The sequence below is a fragment of the Balaenoptera musculus genome, chromosome 1 (assembly GCF_009873245.2).
Source record: "Balaenoptera musculus isolate JJ_BM4_2016_0621 chromosome 1, mBalMus1.pri.v3, whole genome shotgun sequence".
In the NCBI taxonomy this organism is placed as follows: Eukaryota; Metazoa; Chordata; class Mammalia; order Artiodactyla; family Balaenopteridae; genus Balaenoptera; species Balaenoptera musculus.
The window spans coordinates 153630337-153648364 of record NC_045785.1 but is presented as its reverse complement, the minus strand read 5'-3'; the positions used below and the strand labels follow the sequence as shown (position 1 = coordinate 153648364).

General features: G+C 37.1%; 2 protein-coding genes across 2 annotated transcripts in view; both read left to right on the top strand.

Annotated features, from left to right (window-relative positions):
- The first annotated feature begins 276 nt into the window (after nucleotides 1-276).
- C1H1orf116 (chromosome 1 C1orf116 homolog) overlaps nucleotides 277-18028 on the top strand; it is a 39357-nt gene continuing 21605 nt past the window's right edge. Inside the window, exon 1 of the mRNA XM_036828266.1 lies at nucleotides 277-1592. Within this exon, the coding sequence (XP_036684161.1) occupies nucleotides 1161-1592 (432 nt within the window). The 5' untranslated portion in view covers nucleotides 277-1160. The remainder of the gene's footprint in view (nucleotides 1593-18028) is intronic.
- YOD1 (YOD1 deubiquitinase) lies at nucleotides 1602-5569 on the top strand. The gene has a single exon (XM_036828440.1). It carries the CDS (start codon nucleotides 2582-2584, stop codon nucleotides 3278-3280), a length of 699 nt encoding a protein of 232 aa, XP_036684335.1. The 5' UTR covers nucleotides 1602-2581; the 3' UTR covers nucleotides 3281-5569.

Below are 18028 nucleotides of genomic sequence, written 5' to 3'. Positions count from 1 at the left end.
CATCTTGAAGAACAAAAGAGGAAAATTGCTCCAGGAAAAAACTGGGTCATGAAAGTTTTGAAAAGATGTATAGTTTCCATATAACTTATGCAGAGGCAGATTTTTACAGTGGAGGTGAGTTTGCACATTTCAAGTGAACTTTTCACAGTTGCCCCCAGGCCCATTTGATGCTTGATTGTGGTGATAAACCCCCTCTACGCAGGGTAGGCTTTGCTGCTCTGGATCCAGGATAAAAAAAGTACGAGTACATATTTCTTGGAAGAGAGGTAAACTCAGAGATGCTTTTATTCCTCTTTCACCTGGGGATTAAATTCATCCTTCAAAACAGCTCAAATAGTACCTCCTCTTTGAAGCTTTTTACAACTCCAGTATGTCACAGTTGCCCTCTCTGTGCCTATACAACTCCGTTTTATCCATTCAGCAAGTATTTACTGAGCACATATTTGCGAGGCACAGTCCTTTGTTTAGGGATACAGGGTTGAAAAGGGTCACATAATCTAGCATTATCACGTTGCTATGAAATTCAGTGGTTATGTGTCCTTTACACCCCACCCTCTCTCTCGATTACGTGAGTAATTTGCCATTTTGAAGGCAGGAATGGAGTCGTCTTGGTATTTGTATACCTAGGTCCTGAACTGGAATCTGGATGACACGTGTTGGCCTTCTTCATTCCTCCTCCTTATACTGCCACCACCTCCTGAATGTAGCAATTGCCCTCAGACCAGATGCTGACCTCATATTGCGTTTTCTGATGTGGCAAATGGACGTTTTCAAGTTACAGTCTCATGGAGGTGGAAAGGCCAGTCTGCCGGCCCCCTTAACCTCAATGAGTCAATGTTTGCTGCAGCCATGAGTCTAGCCACGAGTATTTGTCTTTAACTGGTCATTTGAGTCACAGACCATTCTTGGCATTCGTTTGCATTCCGAACTATGATTCTGTTTCTCCCGGTGTAGTTTGGAAGCCCCAATTTAATAATTTCCGACCTAATTGCAAGGTTACATTCCACTGTATTCGATTCAGGAACTCCTTCCGCCACTCTCTTCCCTTAAGCATATATGCTTCCGACGCGGAGGGTACCTCACTCGCTCTACAGGTAGCAAGACCAGTCGTACATTAGGTATACGGATAAATCTTCATCCTTTGCCTCCTGAAGGGGGAGATGGTGAGAATCAGTTATCACTTTAAGAGTGTGCTAAAACAGAAGCCGCAGAGTACCGCGAGAACTGTAACAACCAGCGACATCTCGCGATGTTTGGACCGGCAAAGGGTGGCTATTTTGGAGTCCACCCGCCGGCTTCTTACTCCGGCAGCGTCTGCCAACCTGCTGCCGGGACCAAAGCTGGCCCCAAGGGTGTCTGGCCTGTGGGCGGCCGGACCGACACGATGTGGCGGCTCCGCTGCAAGGCCAAGGATGGCACCCATGTTTTGCAGGGGTTGTCCAGCCGGACCCGGATGCGGGAACTCCAGGACCAAATTGCCGCCGTCACCGGGATCGCCCCCGGCTGTCAGCGAATCCTCGTCGGATACCCGCCCGAGTGCCTGGACCTCAGCAACGGGGATACCATTCTGGGGGATTTGCCCATTCAGTCAGGTAAGGTAATCGAGGCTAGGCCAAGGCTAGTCCTGAGAGGTCGGAGAGGGGCATAAGGGAGAACAAACAGGGCGAGGTGGTGTGGGTCAGCTGGGGGCTTGGAGGAACAGGATAGGAAAGATTAAAGAACAGAGGACTCTGACGGAGGCCAGGGCAAGTGTCTAGCAGGGAGGGCCCAGCCTCTGTGAGAAGCCTAAAGGCTTGGAATCCCCTTTCCTCAATCCGCTTCTGATCTCTTGAAAACGTCTCATTCATTTTGTTTCCCTCTGCGTCCGCAAAAGTATTTTAAAAATGGGACCTATTTTCTCTGTCCTGATGGCTCTTTTCCCCTATATCACTGAAAGAAGACAGCAGGTCTGAAGGATGTAGGATACTTTTTTGCTTTCCTGGTTCATTTTTGCAATCACCTTCATATATACTTACTTTGACAGTTGTATTCATTTTAGAGTTTGCTCTGACACATCCAGTAAAGGCCCTTTCAAGTTCTAGACAACAGCAGTTATTTCTGTCCAGTATTAAAACTTGAACAGCAATAATGGTAATTAAAAGCTTTCCGTTGTTGTATCAAGGATCCTGTAAACACTGAACAGGGTAAGTATGTAAGTTTCATAAGGAGAGAACCCCCTAGTGGCCGAGTCTGTGACAAACACCTTTCGGAAGTGTTTTTAAACTGCAGACAGCAAGCTTAAGAAAATTTTGTTCTTGAAATGTATCTTTTTAAGCAAGTATAAAGGTGTATAATTCAGGCCCCTTTACTAAATGAGGTGCAACCTAAAGTGTTTTGCTCTTTGTTCCATTTGCGTCTTTATGAAGATCCAGTGAACAGAAAGTGTTACTGGTCACATGTTTGCAAAGCTGTATTCTCCCTAGTAACCCCAGCTTATACTTTAACTCCTTTTGTTTGTAATTTACAGCCTTGGTTAGTGAACACCCAATTTCATCTATACTTTCTCTGCAGTTCTGGATTTGTTTTATTTTTGACAGGAGACATGCTGATTGTTGAAGAAGACCAAACCAGGCCCAAAATGTCACCTGCATTTACAAAACATGGTGCTCCTAGTTACATCAGGGAAACTTTGCCTGTGCTTACCAGAGCGGTGGTCCCAGCAGACAACTCTTGCCTCTTTACCAGTGTGTACTATGTTGTTGAAGGCGGAGTCTTGAATCCAGCTTGTGCCCCTGAGATGAGACACCTCATAGCACAAATTGTAGCAAGTGATCCAGACTTCTATAGCAAGGCAATACTGGGAAAGACAAATCAAGAGTACTGTGACTGGATCAAAAGGGGTGATACTTGGGGTGGAGCTATTGAGATATCCATTTTGTCTAAGTTTTATCAATGCGAAATATGTGTGGTGGATACACAGACAGTACGAATTGATCGTTTTGGGGAAGATGCAGGATATACCAAAAGGGTCCTGCTTATTTATGATGGCATCCACTATGATCCGCTTCAGCGTGTCTTCCCTGACCCAGACACCCCTCCTCTGACCATTTTCTCCTCTAATGATGATATTGTTCTTGTGCAAGCACTGGAATTAGCAGATGAAGCTAGAAGCAAGAGACAATTTACTGATGTAAACCGCTTCACCCTGAGATGCATGGTATGTCAGAAGGGATTAACGGGGCACACAGAAGCAAGGGACCATGCCAAGGAGACAGGCCATACCAACTTCGGAGAAGTGTGATCCATGCATGATGAGGATTGAAGCCTACTACCTCACAAATCCAGAAGGTTCTGGGTTTTCCAATAAGCTATTCGTAACCCTAAAGAACAAAAGGATACAATGCTTGAACCATCCTTTTAACCTAAAGCCACTAAGACACTGAATTCCTTTTTAAGATTAAAATTAGCGTGCAAGTTTACAGATGTGTGTCTACAGTGGTGATACATGCCCTCTCTCTGCTGGGGTGACAGAATAGGTGGTCCTTGCTACCTACTGACACTAACCTGAAGATTGAGTTTTAGCATTATAAACTAGCACCCAGCAGCATTAACTTGTAGAAGAAAACAACTTCATATTTTGGGTAATGGGAAAGGCCTCAGGTGAGGCCAGCGGACATAAACCACAGTGTCTCCGGTAATTGAGTCCTTTTAAAAATTGAGGTAATAGTTTCTAAATTATGAATTGATTCCTCAAATGAAGATACTCAGAACTGTCAAAACTGATTTTATATTGCAACTTGGTAGACTTTATAGATGTGTACTTCACCAGTTATAAGTACATAACAAGCAATTTTTACAGGGTTGAGTCTACTCCTTGAGAATGTTACCTAACAACAAGAACTGATAGTGCCCAGTTAAGGATTTCTAGTGTTATAAAAGTAGAATGTGTGAGGGAGGAGGTGCCTGAGCAGATTACTGAAGCTTTAAAAGACCGTTGGCCTCATGTTTTAATGCAACTCATTTATTCATCTTTGTCGCATTGGATAAAACTTTAAAATTAAACAGGATATTTTTTTTAATTGAAGTTCCTTGAAATTTGAATGCTCTATTTTTGCCTTTCTACCTAAAGATTTGCCTGGAGGGATTTGATTTCCTCAGCTTTTTGTTAAGAGCACTTCCTCCAACTCCTAAAAAAACTTTTCATCTAAAATTATAACATGCTTTGGTTTGGTTTTTATGAGATCTTTGGCTACCTAAACAGAATTTGTTTTCATGCTAGCCTTATCCCACCACTAATGCTCTTTTAAATGATTTCATGTCTCTGAAAATTAGCACTTTTATCCACCATCTTTTACCTTGACTTTTGCAGAGTTTTAAAGTAATCGGGATAATAATATTGAATGAATTTGTTTCACTTACAAAATATGACAGTTTTTAAATCTTTGCCTTATTCATCCTTCTCAGAATTCTGCTTCTTACTGATATTAGATGTGTAGCCATTTGCTTGGTGGGCTAATCCACAAGGCACACCCTCTAAAACTTAGCTTCACTATGAGATCTTCCAGATAAAAGTTTTCTACCTCTTTTCTTAATTCTTCTGACGATCAGGGATGCTAAATTATAATTTGTTATGTATTATCTTACATAATGTGAAGAGGCCTAATGTTGTAAAGTTTTATTATCTTGGTCTCATTTTTGATTAAGTATCTCACTTAGAAAACCAATGGTATGGGAATTCCCTGGCGGTCCAGTGGTTAGGACTCCGTGCTTTCATTGCCAAGGGCGCGAGTTCAATCCTTGGTTGGGGAACTAAGGTCCCACAAGCCACGTGGCGTGACCAAAAAAAAAACCCAATGGTATACTTTAAAGCACATACATATTTTAGCATATCTTCTTGGCAAATGTTTCAAAATTGAGATTTACTTTTAGCACTTTCACTTGGTAGAGATAGCCATATAAAATTAAGGAATATTTAAACAATTTAGGAGAAATGTACCTTTAAGGAACAATTTACAAAATATGCTTGAAATCATTAGATGACATTTCTTGAGTACCTTTTGTGTGAATAGGTCTTTTAGGCATTATAAGTTATTGTGGTCACTGTAACTTAAAAGTGTTTAATTTTCTATTTAACTAAACCTTAAAAATAGCACTTGTGAGTTTGTGAAACTTAATGTTTGGCAATCATAATGTGTACAAATGAATATGATTGAAAATCTCTTTGTACCTGTCTGTCATCAGGTCTAAAAGGATTTTGTATCTTATTTCCCCCAGAAAATATTAAATTTAAAGCTGTAGGTTAAGAGTATACCACTGGGTAGCACCCATCAAATTGAGCTTTATGCATCATTATTCATAAACCTTGCCTTCCTTTCTTAAGTATTTCAGGGGCCAAACTTGATACTTACTTACTGGAATTTTAGAGAAGTCTATTCATGCAACAGATATTTATTGAGTAATTTATAATGTCAGGCATATATTGATGTTTCCCAGCATAAATTTCTGTTGCTTTAAAATTGAGTATCCTTTATCTATCAATATATTTGATTTTTTTAAAATTTTTTATTGAAGTATATATAGTTGATTTACAATGTTGTGTTAGTTTCAGGTGTACAGCAAAGTGATATATATATATATATATATAATTTTTCAGTCAATGCATTTGATTTTAATTTAACAAATTTCCAATTTAACAAATGGAAAGAAATAGAACCTGATATTTTATAAAATGAAACCTGTTATTTTAAGTGGTTTTGTTTGCATATTTAAGCTTATGCTTTTATAACAAGTCAAATATTTATTCAGGGACTCTTAGTTTATTCTGTTTTACCTGTTAATTAGGTTGTGCATTCTTCAGTTGGACACTGATAGATCGCTCTCAGTAATGACTTTTTAAATTAATCAGCTGCTGAAATTCAGCACTAGGACTTTTAAGTAATGTTCTGATCATGGGAAATTCAAGATGAAGCACTATTTGCAGATCATTTAATTATTGAGGATTTAAAAACCTAATCTTGTGCTAACTCTGAACTCAAGCTTGTAAGCCTCACAGAACTTAGATTTTTTTAATTGCACTTCTTATACTCTTGAAATTAGTTTATTAATGTCTGTAAAGTCTAATCTTGAGAATTTTGAAATCTTGCAACAAGATTAAAAGAAACTTTTTCTTAAATTTGCTCTTGAGCAGAGTGAAACCCCTCTTCCTATTCATTCAGTTTTTGACTGCCATACAAGATTTTTTTTTTTTTAATTAAAACGAGGATAGTTTACATTGGTAGCAGAATGAATGAAGATTGTGCTTTCCCATCCCCCACTCCTCCTTTCCCTTATTCTTCTTTTTCTTACTCTTCTTTGGATTTAAAGATTAGATGTAGGGCAATGAATGTACTTCTAGATAGATAGAGTGATTTCAGAAGTTAAAATTAATATCTCTGGGAATTTTGTGATGTGATAGCCATGTGAAGACATCAGTATGGTACATCTTCTGTTAGTGGTTCATGGTTGATTTCTTAATTGTTTCCCATGAATGGATAATGGGCACAGTCAAGTGATACCCTTGAAAGGTTTGGGGGCTGGTCAGCTTGACCCTTTTGGCAAAAACTAATATAGTCATACCACTTGATTATTCCATGAAGTTCAAGTTCCAGCAAAATCATAATCAGGAATGAATTAACATATTATTTATCTATACATGCCCGTAAATGCGCCTAACTTGCATGTCTAGCTTATTCTTTCTATCTTATGTAGGCATTAAAACATGAATGTTGCAAGTTGCCCTAACTGAACATAGTTTTCTATGTCTTTTTTGAAAAAATTGAATAGGGAGTGTAGAAGATTAGCAGCAGAGTGATTTTTTTTTTTCATTATGTGTCAGGTGGCCTTCCTAAACTTTCATTTATTAAGTTTTTTATGTTCTTTCATGTATTGAGAACACACATTTGTTATTATTTACAGCACTTTAAAAATATGAAATAAAAGTTTACATGTTAGCCCTCTCCGGGAACCTTGTCAAAGACATTAAAATATAATTCTGGAACTGCCAACTATCAGTTCTTCTTAATCAACAATTACCATCAGTGAATAGTGTATCCAATGGTACAACATTCTGGTGTTTTGGTAACAGTAGAACTCCATTTCAGTAACTATTAGGAGCATGCTCTGTGCCCTAGCATTCAAAGTGTTACTTATTTCTATAATGTGATTGTTCTTTATTCATTGTACAATACAGTATTCAAATTTGTCCTTGTAGCACAAAGATGACTACTACAACTTTGAAAAGATTAGATTCTTAAAACCCTTCATTTGTTTCTAAGCAAACTTACGATTTTGAGCTGATTTTTGAGTCAAAGGCCTTAAAAGCATCATGTGTAAGCAACATCATTAAGTCTAAAGTGAAACACTTGATTTGAATAAACTAGTTTATTAACTAAAGATGTTTTCTTACTAAGAGTTATGGTATTTCAGCACATTTCATCCAACTTAAAAGGATTATAAAACTTCCCTAATTGTGGAAAAGCGTTTGGTTTTTTTTTTTCCTTCTCCAGAAATTAGCTGGCATTTTGTTTACAGTGCTTTGCGTATTTGACTTTGAAGAAATTATTACATTGATATTGAATTGTGGGGTGCTGCTTTAGGTCTTGGTTGATAGAATTTAGAGGAGATTGGTAACCCTGCCGTGCTGTTTCAGAGTAAAGGGAGAAAGGGGCAAGAAGATAAAGTGCCACATAAACAGAAGAGATCCTCAAATGCATTCCTAGTCTTGAATTATGCTTTTCAGAAAATTTTTCAAGCAGTGCCTTATGTCTTTGTGTCACCTTAACCCTCCTCCCCCATTTCTTGGCATAGAATGTAGCAAGACCGTAATGGAAAGGCTTGTCAGTACAGTATAAACCATGACTACAAGGATTTTGCTATAATGCTTTTTTATACTTGTTTTTAAAAATACAAATCTATGTCTAAGAGTTTAGGGAGAGTGAAGATATGATTTAGTTATGTTGTAGGCAAACAGGTTAACCTAAGAAAGGTTTACAATTCCTACTAAGATTACATGAGCGTGACTCTATACTGGTATAGGATATGTAGTTAGTTGTAGCCTGTAAGTTACTTAAAAGGACCAGGGCACCTAATTCTTGTCAGTTTTCCAGCTCACCTTGGTGCCATTCATCACATAAGCTGTTTACAAGAAATATAATTTCCTTAGCAAAGAGTAACTTTTTTTCCTTTAAAAAAGTATTAAGTTTAAAATACAGAATAAGTACATATAGTTTGTCAAAAGGAATAGAGAATGACAATAGTCCTATATTTCCTGTATTAATGCAGTAGAGGTTGAAATTCTTGAAGCAAGAAGAAACCCATAAATCTGTCAAATTTAGAGCTTTAAAATATGACTTGAAAAGTATAGGGAAGGACAAACAGAACAAAGTACTGTTTCACTTGGCATAAGAAAATATTTTTTCTTAATGAAGATGGACAGTGCTTTCTTGTTTTAAAAATATTTTGTCTATTTGCCAGCATTTTTTCGAAGTTAACGCACTGCTGCTACTTGGGAGATGTCTACTTTCATTTTGTACAACTCTTATGTGATTTTGCCATTGTCATTAAGATGCATTGATTTTATGATGTGTATAATTTTAAATACATAAATATTGTATGAATTGACTTGTTTTGAAGGAATAAATGAAGTGAAAATATTGTTGTCTGAGCATATTTTGGGGAGGGCAGAGGGCCAGTGAACAGCTGCTACAGTCAAGTTACATATTTATCATCACTGCTTTGACTTATGTACCAATATCTGCCAAATCTCACTCTGTAGGTGGAGTCTTAACCACTTGGATAAGAGAAAGTAAAATGTTTTTTCTTTTTAACACCAGAGGGCATTTGAAATTTCCCGTCTTTGACTCCAAACTTTCTGGTATGCAATCAGCTCCTGAAAGTTGTAATTCAATGTCTGTTGCTGACAAAGTGTCAAAGTGGAAAGGCTGAATGTTCCCTTTCATTTGTAATAGACTGAGGTCTGTGTGAACTTAGATCTGTTTGGAAACTGCAACATCTCTCTGGGAGAATTTATTTAATCTTTGATAATATCAACATTTAAACATTTATTTGAAACAGCACTGGAGTTAGAATTGGCCAGAGTTTCGGCTCTCTAACTAAACTGAACTACTTACCCTTTCCTTCTCAATGAAAGCATAAAAATTATGGAAGTGGAACCATAATGCAATCTGATCAATTTGTGCATCAGGACAAAAATGTATCTTTGGGGGTCAACATAAATCCAACCTTAGAATAAGTCAAGCCAAACATCATATTAAAAGGTTTGTAAGGAGTCTCCTGGGGTATGTGGTGGTAGTTTGTTGAACAATTAACTACCCATAGGCAATGCTTCTCAAAGTGTGTGCATCACATTGCCTGGGAACTTTTTAGAAATGTAAATTCTCAGAAGTCAGAAATAAATGAGACCAACAATCTGTTTATCAAGCCCTCCAAATGATTTTGATGATAATAAAAATTTGAGAACCACAACTATGACCACAGTTATATAAACGAATCAGTGTCAACTTCCAGAGACCTCTGATGGCTTATGTCAGTCCTTTATCCTTGGCCTCATGCAGTCCGTCTTCATCCACTATTTAAAGACAATTATTAAAGTTATAGATAACAATAGATGACAATTCAAAAATCTCAACAGGCTGAAAAATTCTAAGATTGAATACTCATAAATGGGAAGCCCTGCCCTTAAGTTCTAACACAACACATTATGTGAGTCCAGCATGAGTAAAACCTGGCTTTATAGTTGAATCGACGAAGAAATAGCAATAGTACTTAACTATTATTCTGATCCCAACAGTCATATCCCGAAGTGATATGACTTCGGTTGCAGAAATAGTTGCATTTTAATAGTTAAAAGATCTAGAAAAAAGGAAGCTATAGTATTAATGTATCCTGCTTTAGTCACATTGCATTGGTTTGGATGAGGGTTTTACTTGTAAAACATGATGAACATCTAAGGTTTGACAGCTGTAATGGGATATCTGAAGGAACTGTAGACAATTACCTGTAGAAGAGAAAAGGGGTCTCAGATTGATGTGACGGCTAACTTCAAATCTGGGAAAGTGTTGTGTAAACGATGAAGTACATTTATTCTCCGAGGCTCTGAAGTACATTTATTCTCTGAGGCTCTGAAGGAAAGAACTCAGACCAGTAAGGGGTGAATATTACAAAGTAAAATTTACCTTAAAAACCTAACACAAATAGAAAGGGATGCTTTGATATTAAGGTCAAGTATTGTGATGTAACCTCCTGCATAGTGAAAAATAGAGCTACAAGTCATTAGGCCCGTGACATCTTGAAAATTTTGTTTCAAATGCTAGTTATGAAATGAATAATTACAAAAAGAACTTCTTCCCTAGGAAAAAAAAAAGCATGTGGTTTTCTTTCTTTTTTTTTTTTTCTCTCTTTTTCTGCTCTTACCATCCAGTTAGTGTTTGGAAAGGAATGGCTTACACTCTTATTTAGTAATAAGGTGGAGGCTACAAAGTAGGGCTTCAATAATTGGGAGTAGTATATACTATGTTTATTATATCTCTAAATCTAAAATGAGAGGTTCAAGAATAGAAAAGCGTCTCAAATACATTTTATGTTTTAAAAATTTGTTCTGACTTGGATTGTCTTTGTCTCTATTGTGTTTATAAATTTTGAGGGTATTTATCAGATGAAATCAAGTGCCAGGGTATCATGAACATATTTTCCTATACTCACTAAAACTTTTATGACTTCCATATGTGTGAGTTTAATAAAAAATCAAGCATTCATGAGGAATCAGCTTTGAGAATAGTCTTTTGTCTTTAGTAACTGCCTTCCTCATAACTGCTTCTCTGCCATTCTATCTTTCTAAAATTCCTTCTGTATAACAAGAAGAGTTTTCTGATCTTACTATGATGGCATTTCTCTGTATTCAATTGAAGGGCTTCATTAATTAATCTTGTTAATAATTAGAGTAGGTGTCACAGTGACTTGGCCAGGTCTAAAACCCTAATGATGGCCCTCTTGAATAATTGCAGTAGGCCGAAAGCTGTTAATTTGGAGTTGAAGCTTACTCAGGAGTCAAGTTCAAAATCAATGCTGAGGTTAAATACAAAATATAGACAACATTATTCCTGATAGCCTCTTAACTGGCTCACAAAGTAGAGTATATAGACATAACCATAACTTAGTAAGTCCAACAGAGCTAGTCCCCATCCCAGTGCTGGGAGAATTCATGCTCACTCCTGGGGTACAGCTCTTTGAGGTCCTAACCTGCAGTGAGTGTGCTTCACTAGGTCCCAACCATTAGTGGATCCTGGACTCCAGTCTCTGATCCCTTGCTTCTGTGGAGCTATCAGAAGCATCCCTCAGCATCTCAGCCACCCATCCTGGAATAGAGGAATGTCTCCAGAATAAAAGTGGTCCCAAATGTCGGTTGCATCACACCCGACTTCTATCCTCATCCTTATACAGGCCTGGCAGTTCTTCAAATTCTTCACTGTTTTTGGCTTTCCACTGCTTCAGCAAGAAGGGTTTGTCTGAATGCCTAGCCCAACATTACTGGAAATGGAGGTCCACAGCCACACTTTTTATGATATTAAAAAAAAAACTACCATAAAATGTGTTTTAAAAAAAGATATAGGGCTTCCCTGGTGGCACAGTGGTTGAGAATCTACCTGCCAATGCAGGGCACACGGGTTCGAGCCCTGGTCTGGGAAGATCCCACGTGCCGCGGAGCAGCTGGGCCCGTGAGCCACAATTACTGAGCCTACGCGTCTGGAGCCTGTGCTCCACAAGAGAGGCCGCGATAGTGAGAGGCCCGCGCACCGCGATGAAGAGTGGTCCCTGCTCGCCACAACTAGAGAAAGCCCTCGCACGGAAACGAAGACCCAACACAGCCATAGATAAATAAATAAATAAACAAATACTTAAAAAAAAAAGTAAAAGTCTATTAAAAAAAAAGATATAATGTTGGAAATGGAAATATCAGGTATGAAGCAAATGATTTAATAATTTTAGGGCTTCTCTGGTGGCACGGTGGTTAGGAATCCACCTGCCAATGCAGGGGACACGGGTTCAAGTCCTGGTCTGGGAAGATCCCACATGCCTCAGAGCAGCTGAGCCCATGCACCACAGCTACTGAGCCTGCGCTCTAGAGCCTGCGCGCCACAACTACTGAGCCTGCGCACCACAACTACTGAAACCCACACGCCTAGAGCCCGTGTTCTGCAATAAGAGAAGCCTGCACACTACAACGAGGAGTGGCCCCCACTCGCCACAACTAGCGAAAGCCCGCGTGCAGCAACAAAGACCTAATGCAGCCAAAAATAAATAAAAATAAAATAAATTTATTTTAAATAATAATAATAATTTTACCATCAACAATGGAGGGGGGGGATAGTGAGAATTTGTCAGTATTTATTTTAAAGGAAGAAGTACTTTATCAAGTAACAATGAATATGTCTTACACAGTTCACTTCAATCCTGTTGGATATTTATGTTGAATTAAATAGAAAAAGAAAATGTGTCCTTTATCATAGAGTAAGAATCATTTTTAGAGTTTATTATGTGGGATATTTCACAAAATTATCCATCATAATTGTGTACATAACTTTACAACTATAGAATTCCAAACTTGCTCCTACTTAAATACTTTGTATTAGGATTGATAAATCTTTCTCATATGAATTTTATTAGACTGAATTACTTCTCCCAGAGCTTGAATATTATGGAATAAACTAATCAAATCAAGTTTTTTAAACCTACAAAACTAAGGAACAGACTTTGAATTATGTTCACCTTCTGCCAAAGTGACTCTTCCCATTAGACCCTTCCTTTAACATCCAGCCATCTTTTTTTTACTCTTACTCTATAACAGTGAAGACTGAGAAAATGATCTTGAATTTGGCTAGAAACAGCTAAAGTCAATTTATCTCAGATCAATTGTTAAGCAGTTTTCTTTAATTTTACTTCTTGTACCATATGGTATCAACTACCTCAGGATTACAAGGATAGTCATTCACTCAATAAGCATTTTTGAATGTTCATGTTGTTCTAGGAACTGCGCTAGGTGCTGGGTATACATGGGGTAGGGGAGGGGAAACACAATGCTATAAAGAAATAGAAATGCAGGCGCTATGATGAGAATAATGGGGTGGGAGAATCTAATCTAAAGTGATTAATCTGGGAAAGCCTTTTTGAGAAAGTGACATTTGAGCTAAAACCTGACGCATGAATAGGAGTTAGCTGATGAGTAAGAAGAGCATTCTAATTAGGGGGTATAACACTTGCAAACACTATGTTGCAGGAGGAAATGAAATATTTTCCAGGCCAGTCTGGCCATAGTGTGGTAAGCAGGGAAAGAGGAACATGAGATGAAGTTTTAGAAGCAAGTATTCACATTAGCAGCATCTATAAGCTATATTAAGCACTTACCCTAATTCATATTTACCACATTTTATTTGCTTATTTTATGTGTGTCCCCAAATAGTTTGTCCATGAGGGCAGGGACCAGTTATTTCTTATTACCATTCTATTCTCAACACCTAATAAGGTACTAGACATATAGTAGGCATTCAGTATTTATTTAAATGAATGAACATATAAACAAATGATGTTAACATGTAATTTAGGAATATCCTAAGAGCACTGGGAGGACAAAGCACTTTAAAGAAGGCATCAGATTTATGTTTCTCCAAGTTATTTTAACTGCTCTGTAGGGAATGGATTAAGGGGGCAAGAGTGGAAGTGGAGGACCAGTTAGGAGGAAGCTACTGCAGTAATATGTATATGTGATGATGATGGTGATAATAATCATAATAGCATTTGTTGAGTGCTTACAATGTACAGAACATTTTCATGTATTATCTCATGTAATATTCACATTAACTCTATGAGATAGATATTATTATTCTGTATTTTGTAGATATGGTTACTGAGGATTAGAGAAGTTTGATAACTTCTTCAAGGATCAAAAGCTAATAAATGGATAATAGCTTGGACTAGGTAATGTCAATAGAAGAGGATTGTTTTAAGATTTATTTTGGAAATAGGATCTCCAGGACTTGGTGACATGAAGAGTAATAGGGATGCATCTAGAATGTCTCTCAGGATTTTTACTCAAGCATCTGGTGGATGAAAGTGACATTTATTGACCCATGGAAGATAGAGGGGAAGAATATTTGGAGGGAAGAGAGAAAATACGACTTTGGACATGTTAGGTTTAAGATGTTTGTGAGTCATCTGAAAGGAGATGTCATAAAGGCAACTGCAGGCCTGAAGTTAAAAAAATATGTCCAAAGATTAAGATCTAAATTTTCAATTTATTGACCTATAAATAGTTACAAGATATAAGAATGGAAGAGATCAACTAGAGAGAGTGTGTAAAGAGAGGAAGGCTCATCACTAAACCACAGAGAAACTACCAACATTTAGAAGTCTGTTAAAGAAGAAGAGCCACCAAGGATGACTGAGAGTTCAGAAGAGATCAGAGGTGTGTAAGAATTTCTTGTCATGAAATCCAAGAGGAAATGGTTATTTAAGAAACAGAACTGTTTGTTGAATGTTATACAAAGATCAAATTAGAGGAAGCTTAGAGGAGTCTATAGAATTAGGCAACCTAGAGCTCACTAATGAACTTAAGAGCTATTTCAGGGAAATAGTAGAGAAAGAAACTAGATGGATGTGGGTTGGAGTAAATAGGATGTCTGGTTAAAGATAGCAGGTTGAACATATTCATTGGTCGTCTACTCTCCCAAAACTGCATTAAATGATAATTATGGGATTTTAAAAGGCAGAAACTCTCAAGGACAAAGAGATGATAAATAATACCAACAAAATTTTGGAAGATAGCCAGGAGTTGGATGAGTGATAACTGACCTAGCAGATTTGAAAAAGCTGAATCCTAAGGCAGCAACCCTATTTTTCCATGGAGTGCCCCTCAAATTCAGGAATTGGTGGTGTTAATACCTCTGGAAACAGGGGTGGAAAAAAATCATGAAAACGGAGAATCTGGTTAAGAAATATACCTTTCAGATCTCCTCTCTCACTCTGAGCAACTAAGTGCTTGCTACATCGCCTCTAGTTGAGGGCAAAACAGAGGGTCTCTGTACTAAAATAAAGAGGATGACGCAGTGTTTTTATATGCTGGATGTTGAGACAAAAAACCTTCTTCTGCCACTAGGCTCCAAGAATGCTAGCTGCCAGAATTATGCCCTTCAGGCAGGATTTTGGAAAACTTTTCTCTGAGGAACCACACCAACAAAAAAGACTAACGATATTGACATGAAATATTTTCCAACCAGCTGGCCCTACGTGATCACTCTACAGTAAATTCCACAGTAAACCAGCCCCATCCACACCACAAAACTTAGTTTTTGCCAAATTCTTAAATTTGAGTGGATAGTCAAGAATCATCAGACATCTGAAGATACTCTTTAATAAGAAATGCAAAACTGAAAACAAACTTAGGAAAAAAAAATAACATGGAATAAACAGAGGCTATGGTGACAGAAAAATACTAACATTGTATTTACACATATATTCTTAAAGTAGTAAGAGAAGATTTTGCATCGATGAAACTACAGAAAAATATGATAAAAATTCAAAAGCAAACAGTAATAATTGGAAATTAAAAATACAATAGCAGAAAGAAAATGCAACAGAAAGCTGTAGGTAAATTTTAAGAAAGCTCCCAATAACAGAGAGATAGAGGTCCAGGAGGTCCAACATCCAAATAGTGGAAGTTTCAAAAAGAAAGAACAGAGAAAATGGAGGGAAGGAATCCAACAACTAATAGTTCAAGAAAATGTCCTAGAACTGCAGGTCATGAGATTCTAGATTGGAAGGACTCACCAAGTACCCAACGTAGTACATAGATCCACTCCAAAACACATCATCATGAAAATTTGAGAATACTGGAAACAAAGAGAAAGCCCTAAATTTAGAATCATAAATGCTTTGGGCTTTTCAACAGCAACACTGAAAGCTAGCAGACATTAATCTAAAATTCTATACCCAGCCAAATTATCAATCAAACATGTGGATGGAATAAAAGATATTTTCAGACATATAAGAGCCTATGCGCTCTTTCTCAGGAAGCTACTGGAGAATGTGTTTTGATAAAATAAAAGAGCTAACTCAAGAAAGAGGAAGAAGATATGAGATCTAGGTAATACAACAAAAGAAAGAGGTGAAAGGATTTTTCCCAGTAGGATGATAAAGGCAGATATCAAAATGACAGACATGCAACAGGCTGGAGAAAAACCTATCCAAATGGAAGTAGATCAGAATGCCCTGGAAAATATTTCTTCAGGATGAAATTAATAGAATACTATTAAATCTGAATGTATTGAGAGGAGGTTTACATAATGGGTGGGGATGGACAGACAAAAAAGATATATAGAAAAGGAAGAGTATACATAGTATATCTCAAAGCATTAACTCTCAATAGCATTTATTTAATGCAAAAGCAGGGAAGCAAATCAGGCAGTTTGGCTCCAGATATACTATACTATAGTATTGTATATTTGAATGCTGACAGGAATTATTATAGAGGAAAGGTCAAAATGATGATGTATAAGAGAGGATCACAGGGATGGAGTTCATAAGATGAGATCCAGAGTACATGTACATGATCTGGTTTTATAGGAAGAATATTTCCTTTGTTGTACCAAAAGAGAAGAATAACATGGGTGCAAAGGAAGGTAGGTTTGTAAATTTGGTGATGGAAATATGGAGTTCCTGCCTATTGGCTGCTGTTTTCTTACCAAATTTTTCTAATTCTGTGGCAAATTCATTATCTGAAAATAAAGGAAGCAAAAGAGGAGTGGAAAATTTGAGGAAAGAGAAGAAAGAGAGGTCTTGGAAAATGGGAAATCCAGCTTCCTAGAGAAATGTGGTAATTGCCTGGAAGTATAGAGTACCCATTTGAGGTTGTTATTCTTGAGTTTATAGTAGTGCCAATCTTTACTTTGAATTTTTTTACTGAAGTGTAATTTACAATATTATATTAGTTTCAGGTGTACAGCATAGAATTCAGTATTTTTATAGATTATACTCCATTAAAAGTTATTACAAAATAATGTCTGTAATTCCCTGTGCTGTACAATATATCCTTGTTGCTTATATGTTTTATACATAGTAGTTTGTATCTCTTAATCCCACACCTCTCTCTTGCCCCTCCCCCTTCCCTTTCCCCATGTGTAAATATATATATATATATATATATATATATATATATATATATATATATATATACACATACCACTTTTTCTTTATCCATTTGTCTGTTGATGGACACTAGGGTTGCTTCCATATCTTGGCTATTGTAAATGACTATGAACATATGAACATTGGGGTACATGTATCTTTTCAAATTAGTGTTTTTATTTTTTCCAGATATATACCCAGGAAAGGAATTGCTGGATCATATAGGAGTGCTATTTTTAGTTTTTTGAGGAACCTCTATACTGTTTCATAGTGGCTACACCAATTTACATTCCCACCAACAATGTACAAGGTTTCCCTTTTCTCCACATCCTTGCCAACATTTGTTATTTGTGATCATTTCGATGATAGCCATTCTGACAGATGTGAGGTGGTATCTCATTGTTGTTTTGATTTGCATTCCTCTAATAATTAGTGATGTGGAGCATCTTTTCATGTGCCCACTAGTCACTGTGTCTTCTTTGGAAAAATGTCTATTCAGGTCTTCTGCATATTTTTTGATTGAGTTGTTTTTATTTTTGATATTGAGTTGTATGAGCTGTTTATATATTTTGGATATTAACTCCTTGTCACTCATATCATTTGCAAATACTTTCTCTCATTTCATAGGTTGTCTTTTCATTTTGGTGATGGTTTCCTTTGCTGTGCAAAAGCGTTTAAGTTTAAAAGAAACAGATTCACAGATATGGAAAACAAACTAGTGGTTACCAGCAGGGAGAGAGAAGGGGGGAGGGGCAAGAGGAGGAGGGGATTAAGAGGTACAAACTTTTATGTATAAAATAAATAAGCTACAAGGATA